Source organism: Echeneis naucrates, chromosome 2 (assembly GCF_900963305.1).
Source record: "Echeneis naucrates chromosome 2, fEcheNa1.1, whole genome shotgun sequence".
In the NCBI taxonomy this organism is placed as follows: domain Eukaryota; kingdom Metazoa; phylum Chordata; class Actinopteri; order Carangiformes; family Echeneidae; genus Echeneis; species Echeneis naucrates.
The window spans coordinates 19,129,658-19,135,868 of NC_042512.1; the positions used below are offsets into that span (position 1 = coordinate 19,129,658).

Consider the following 6,211-nt stretch of genomic DNA (forward strand, 5'->3'; position numbering starts at 1 on the left):
TTAGCATTCAGCTCAAAGCACCACTCCGCCTACATACAGCCATGCAGCGCTGCGAGCCGGCTGTAGACGGGCAGCCTTGTTTGGGTTTAACACGTTTCACTTTGGTAATGTAAACGATAAGGTCACATCTATGCCTGCCTTTAATATCTGTCCTCTAATAATTGATATGGCAGCTTTGTCTGGATCAAATGAAGCACGCCACACTTTAATATTTATGTATCCTTTTGTTACACAAAACTCCCCAGAACAAAAACCTTCAGTGTGTGAACGTTACAACAAAGAAAACTGACATCAATGATTGGCAACAAAAATAAAATAATGTAAACACACCATAAATACTGAAATAATGGTTTTTCTAGCAATATTCACCATGAACTAAAATCTAAAAAAAAACCAACTCTGCAGCCAATCCTGCCGTATTTAGTCTTCCGTCATGGTACTGTGGTGAGTTTTGTTTCTGTGTATATAGTAAAAGTGACTGTGACTTTATTATTTTGTGCTGTTCTTCCATCGAACAAAATGCTCTGAGAGGGGCAGCAGTGCGTTTCACTGACGGACTGAATGGAGATGTTTTTAAGGAACTGTCATTTAATATGTGTTTTCAATGTGACTTCTTTTAAGGTTAGCCAGAAGAGCGAGTGTCCTTTAATGGGAGTGTACAAAAAGCCTGAGCTTGGTATTTTTTATGTAGCAAACAAGTTGAGCACTAAATGGTTGAGTATGCCAACAGAGTGAGAGACTTCCTCCTGCTTTCCGTCAGCTTGAACACACAGTATATCCCGGCTTCGACAGCAACATGAGGAGTAGTTTGTGAACACTTTGTGCTGATAATTTTTGAAATGCAAATTAAATCCACTGCCACTCCATTTTAAAGTGATCTCTGAATGTATTTGTATTGATTTTAATGTGTTCTATAGCGTGCTCCTCTTGTGTCTACCCATTGAACCGCACAGGCTTCTGTTTCTTCCAAAATGGGCACCTCTCGTGTTTACCTCTGTAATAATAGTAGTGTTAGTCTTGCCTTTTTGTGCACTAAATTAATAAACTTACTTGATACCAATTCCTGTTCAGGGGCTTTTCCATCAAGTGCATTTTGTGTTTGAAGTACAGTCCAGGTTTATGTGTTTGGAAAAAGGCTCGCCAACACTTATTGATGCATTTCAGTATTAAATTTGGGGAACATAAGTGCAGTGAAAACTAATAAGAACAGAAAACTTGTTAATTGTCGGTCTTCCTGCGGAGGTGTGTGTTAATCAGGACTCCAGTCATTCTTAGCTCTGCAGTGTCTTGTGTAAACACTGGGCCTGTCCTTTTGGGCTGCAGTGTCGCTCGCCTGGCAGGGAGGCCCACGGGAGCTCTGTGTCCTGATTCTGGTCTGCACGAACCTACAAACAGGTTAGATGAGGAAGGGCCGTGTTGTGCCTTTTTTGAGGAACAGGCGTCAAATTTACAGCAGAGAGTTTTTTTCTGCAACGTTCCTTTTCTTCCTTTTGTAACATCATCTGTTGTGCTCATGCACAAACCAAGAACCCGGCCGTCTGTTAACGTTGGTGGGCTGTTTAAAGTTTCTGAAGAGCCTGTCAGCACTTCTAAGTTAAGAGAACCGTGCGATGGGGCAGTTTCAGCGTTCCTGTCCCGCAGTGCCACTCCTGGGACGTACAGGTCCTTCAAGCTTTGTTCTGCTTTGGCAAAGTCACTGGAAAGGCAAGAGGCCAACCGGTGGGAAGTGTTCCTTTCACTGGTCCTCCAAGTCAAGGGATTATAAATGACATAACCATCCAAAGGGCAGCAGTTCAACTTCCGCAGGATCCGGTCCACACAGTCCATGTGGAGCTCAAGTGTGTGAGGAGGATATGTATATAAACAAAGATTTTTGGATTAGATTTATTGTGTTGATTGTGACCTTTTCCCCTGGTTCATAAATTATAACACAACCAGGAAAAAGCCTGACCTAAAAATAAAAACTGAACTGTATCGACGTAATGATCCGTATCTTTTTTTTTTTTTTACTTATTAAATGGCGTCAGCAGTCTTACCTTGTGATCACAAGGCAGAGTTCGGACACGCTCACCCAAGGTAAAGTTCTGCAGACACATTCGACACTGCTGTCCCTCGTCCAGAAGCACAGACCCAGATCTCACTCTCTCCAGAGGCAGACATGCCAGCACATTTTCCGGTAGAGTGTCTGCAGCCACGTGAATGATGCTGCTGATCAAGATAGGAAATAGTGAATAAAAATATTCTTGAAATTCTCTTATTGATATTAAACAGCCACATTTATTTCTCTAATGCAGAACTATTTCATCTTTACTGATCAGACATTTTTGATTAAACCACCAATGTTCTGTCTAACAAAGATGAAACTAAACAACAGCTCACCTGTTGTTTACTGTCTGAGAGGTCGCCCCCTCTGGTTCATCATTCAGGTCCTCAACCACAAGATGCCACTTCTCTCTTCTTTTCTGTTACAAGTATATTTAGTTTTCAAAGTTTCATTTGAATTTAATAGCGGTCGGACACTTGTGGTTTTTTTAGTTTGGCTGTGAGTGATGGAGCTGATGGAGCATGTGTAGCTTACGGTTCGTGAAGCAAACTGATGCTGTGGGTGGGAGCCTTTCTTTGAGCAGCCCTCACACAAATAGAAGTAAGAGCAGACGATACATCTGAAAAAAGTGAAATGAAGAAGAAGTTCTTCTTAATTATTCAAATATTTAAAACTATCACATCAAATCATAATATTGGTGTTCACTCCTGAGGATTGGCTGACTGACTGCTCATGTTGCACAAAGACTTGATGGCCAAATCTTACTTGAAACATTTACCAGTGATGGGGCAGACATGGCAACGGCTACAGAGGACTCCCAGGTGTCTGTCTGGCTTCTCTCTTTCAGCAGCAGTGAAGAGTTTTGCTGCATTTCTCATCTGCTCCTGGAGTAACTTGAAAGAGCTGAAGTCCTCCCTGCACAGAGGACACTTGACTGCTCCATCCCTGTCTGAGAGCTTCTGGTGATCTGACCACACTTTCATGCAAGAGATGTGGACGTTATTGCCACAGCCGAACCTGGGAGGGACGAGGACAGCACGTGAGAGCGCACAAAGTCTGTCTGCAAAGTGGAAATAAAGATTTTCCACATCATTTTGTTGCGTTTGTATGATGAGCCCTCTTCCCTCAATGTCAACAGATTTGAACCAGATTTTATTACTTCCTAAAATCTGTGCTGGTGGTTTCCACCAACTCACAGCAGCTGAATGTCCTAAAGTGTGACGAACAATTCTGTAAGGGGTCATGTTCCGGCCAGCAGTGCAATAAAAGTTAATTACGACTTACATCATCCTAAAACATGACTGTACTTATACAATCGGGTTAGGGTTACAGCCTCCTACACACCTGCAGTAACACACTGGCTGTTTTTTCTCCAGCAGCTCCTCCTGACAGATTGGACACACATCCTGGGCTTGGATCACCTTCCGGCAGACACTTCCAGCCTCCTGGCTTGTGACTGGTTGGCTTAGTGTCCCAGAAGAAGCAGAGGGATCATTTTCTATCCGTTTGGCTTTGGTTTGGTGTAAACCACGGAGCACCTCCGAAATCTGTCTTTCCACAAGTCCATGTTGAAATGAATCTAGAAAAATATTGATATTACATGTCATGAGGAGGATATGTACAAGAGTGAACGATGAAAAACACTCAGCACATACTGTATTATAGTTTAAATAAAAGAGAAACGTGAAACATTCCTGCTCCAAGCCAAATGCATGATCAAAAGAGAGTTTGATGAACATTCAGCATTACAAGAAAATGGCCTGTCTTAATTTTACAATATTCAGTGGGTATAAAAAGTCGACACATGCTGTGAAAATGAGACCAAGACAAATGTCAGATATTTTCCACCTTTCATGTGATCTGTAACCTCTACAAATGGATTGAAACACAGACTGAAATCTTTTGGGGGGAAAAGGTAAAAATAAAAAATGTAAATAATGTAATCGTATAAACGTGCAGTCTCTTATAATTGGGCTGTGTTCAGAATTAACCAATCACATTCAAACTCATGTTAACCAGGAGTCTGTAATGACCTGCCACCATTTAAAGTGACTCTGATTAACCCCAAATAAAGTTCAGCTGTTGGAGTGACAGGAGAGGGAGCTGATTGTTGAAAGGTATCAGCCAGGAGAAGGACAAAGCATTCGAGGCCCCTCACAGCAACATTACCAAGACCTGGATGTCCCTGCAAAACTGATGAAAAGGGGAGAAAATAGGAGTCTGCTAAGAGGCCGACAGCTCCATTAAACAAATGCAGCGATTTCTGGAAAGAACTGGCCGTGTGCTACAACAATCCTCTGTGTTCTTCAAATGTCTGGGTGACGAGCTACGGTGGCAAAACGGAAGTCTTTCCTGACAAAGTTCTCCAAAAACATAGAAGTCTACCAAAGGTCTGTAGCAAAATGAGTTGGCCTGATGAAACCATGGATGAAGTATGTTTGGTGCCAAAGCTTACAACAATCTGCACACCATGCCACCGCTGTTTTTCTTCAGCTGTTACTGAGGCCTTAATCAAGCTGGACTCATACTACTCAGCTTTGGCACAAAACCTTTAGCTGCTAGAGAGCTCAGAAGGAAGCTCCCGTTTCAGCATGACAACAACCCAAAGCATATGTTAAAATCAGCCAAACAGCAGCTTTTCTAGTAACTGAAATAAAATACAGGTGTATACAATTATCCTGAAAAAATAATTATCAAAAGAACTCACATTCATGTCCTCTGGGTAGTTTGAATTTCTGCAGCAAAACCCTGTTGTGAAAAAAGATGGAGTTAGAGCTCCAATAAAGTGCTTTCTGCTTTGTTCAAGTTTTCCGTGTTGTACCAGCAGATGTGTTTGCATGGCTCCTTCTCCTTGGTGAACACAGGGCAGCTGCATGTGTGAGGGTCACCCAGGCACACCTTCACAAGAGAGGAGATCAGTTTGAATACTGAATATCATTTTTGGATTTTTATCCTGACTGACCTTAAAGTTTCCTCCTCCTTCCTCTCTCAGCAGAAATCCAGTGGGGCCGAAGGATTTCAGCAGTAATATGGTGGTGTTGAGGGCTTGGTCCTGGTGGAAAGTCACTCTGTCACTGACTGTGTTCCTCCACGGAGTTTTCCTAAACATCCTGTAAATGAAGAACAAACTGATCAACCGATCAGGAAAGTGATTTTTATTGGGTCTCCTGAACCAGCAGCAGAGGAAGAGCCGTCTTCAGCTGGAGTTCAGGTCTGTTACTGCTGATATGCATCATTTCCATCCATCTCTTCACTGATATTTTAGCTGTAAAAAGTCATACCTGTACCTTTTCAGCTGCCAGCCCGAAAAATTAAACCACTTCCTCACTCTTATCCGCAAACCGTCTTTTAGCATAAACAAGAATACAGGTCGTATCTAGCATTGTAGCTAGCAGGTGTTAAAAATACACAATTGCACCGTTTGTGTACTTTCTGTACTTTATTTTTAAGCCTGAAAAAAATCTATTTCAGCCAACAAACAGCTGTTAGCTCGACCCTGACGTCACCTTGCTAACAGGTGTGTTAGCCAGCAGCTAAGCTAACTTTATCTAACAATATCCGGTCACTTAAACATCCAAAAATCGGCCTCCTGTGATCTCAGTCGTCCCATTAAAGCCACCCGCTGAACATTTCACCTCAACATCACAACAGATTTTAAAAATACCTGTTTTGTTTTTAGTTCTTTGAGTCGTAGCGTCCTAGCATGCTATGAAGAGGACCACCAACGCCGTTGCTATGGAGACTTCACTGTTGTTATGGAGACTGACCAGCAGAGGGCGCCGTTGCTAAGGAAAACGGACAAAACATTATATTTAATTCTATTTAAATAATAAAAACAGTTAACTGTTGGGAGTATAAACATTATTTAGAATTTATATATACATCGATGTATATGATTAAAAGAAACTGGCAATAACTTTAAAGTAACATTTATTTTTACTCTGAATTAATGTCTACAGGTGCATTCAATTAAGGTGATTAAGTCTGACCTGTGGAAGCAAAGAAACAGGTTACACTGCCGTAAAGCAGGCTTTCTAGTTTAAATTCAGATTTTTCAAACACTTTGACTTATGTTTTGTCTGAATGATGTGATGTGTGGATTATTGTCATGCCTTGTGATGTCATCCACAGCCCCTCAGTCTTTCTGAGGACGGCTCAGTGCTGGCT

At 41.8% G+C, this 6,211-nt stretch overlaps 1 protein-coding gene across 1 annotated transcript; it reads right to left on the reverse strand.

The window, feature by feature from the left end:
* Positions 1 to 1,271: 1,271 nt before the first annotated feature.
* zswim2 (zinc finger, SWIM-type containing 2) lies at positions 1,272 to 5,153 on the reverse strand. The gene is made up of 9 exons (XM_029513673.1): positions 5,007 to 5,153; positions 4,866 to 4,942; positions 4,752 to 4,792; positions 3,389 to 3,623; positions 2,810 to 3,061; positions 2,579 to 2,663; positions 2,037 to 2,144; positions 1,588 to 1,833; positions 1,272 to 1,385 (listed from the first exon to the last, which is right to left on the reverse strand). The coding sequence occupies exons 1-9, from the start codon at positions 5,151 to 5,153 to the stop codon at positions 1,272 to 1,274; spliced, it is 1,305 nt and encodes a 434-aa protein (XP_029369533.1).
* Positions 5,154 to 6,211: the final 1,058 nt, after the last annotated feature.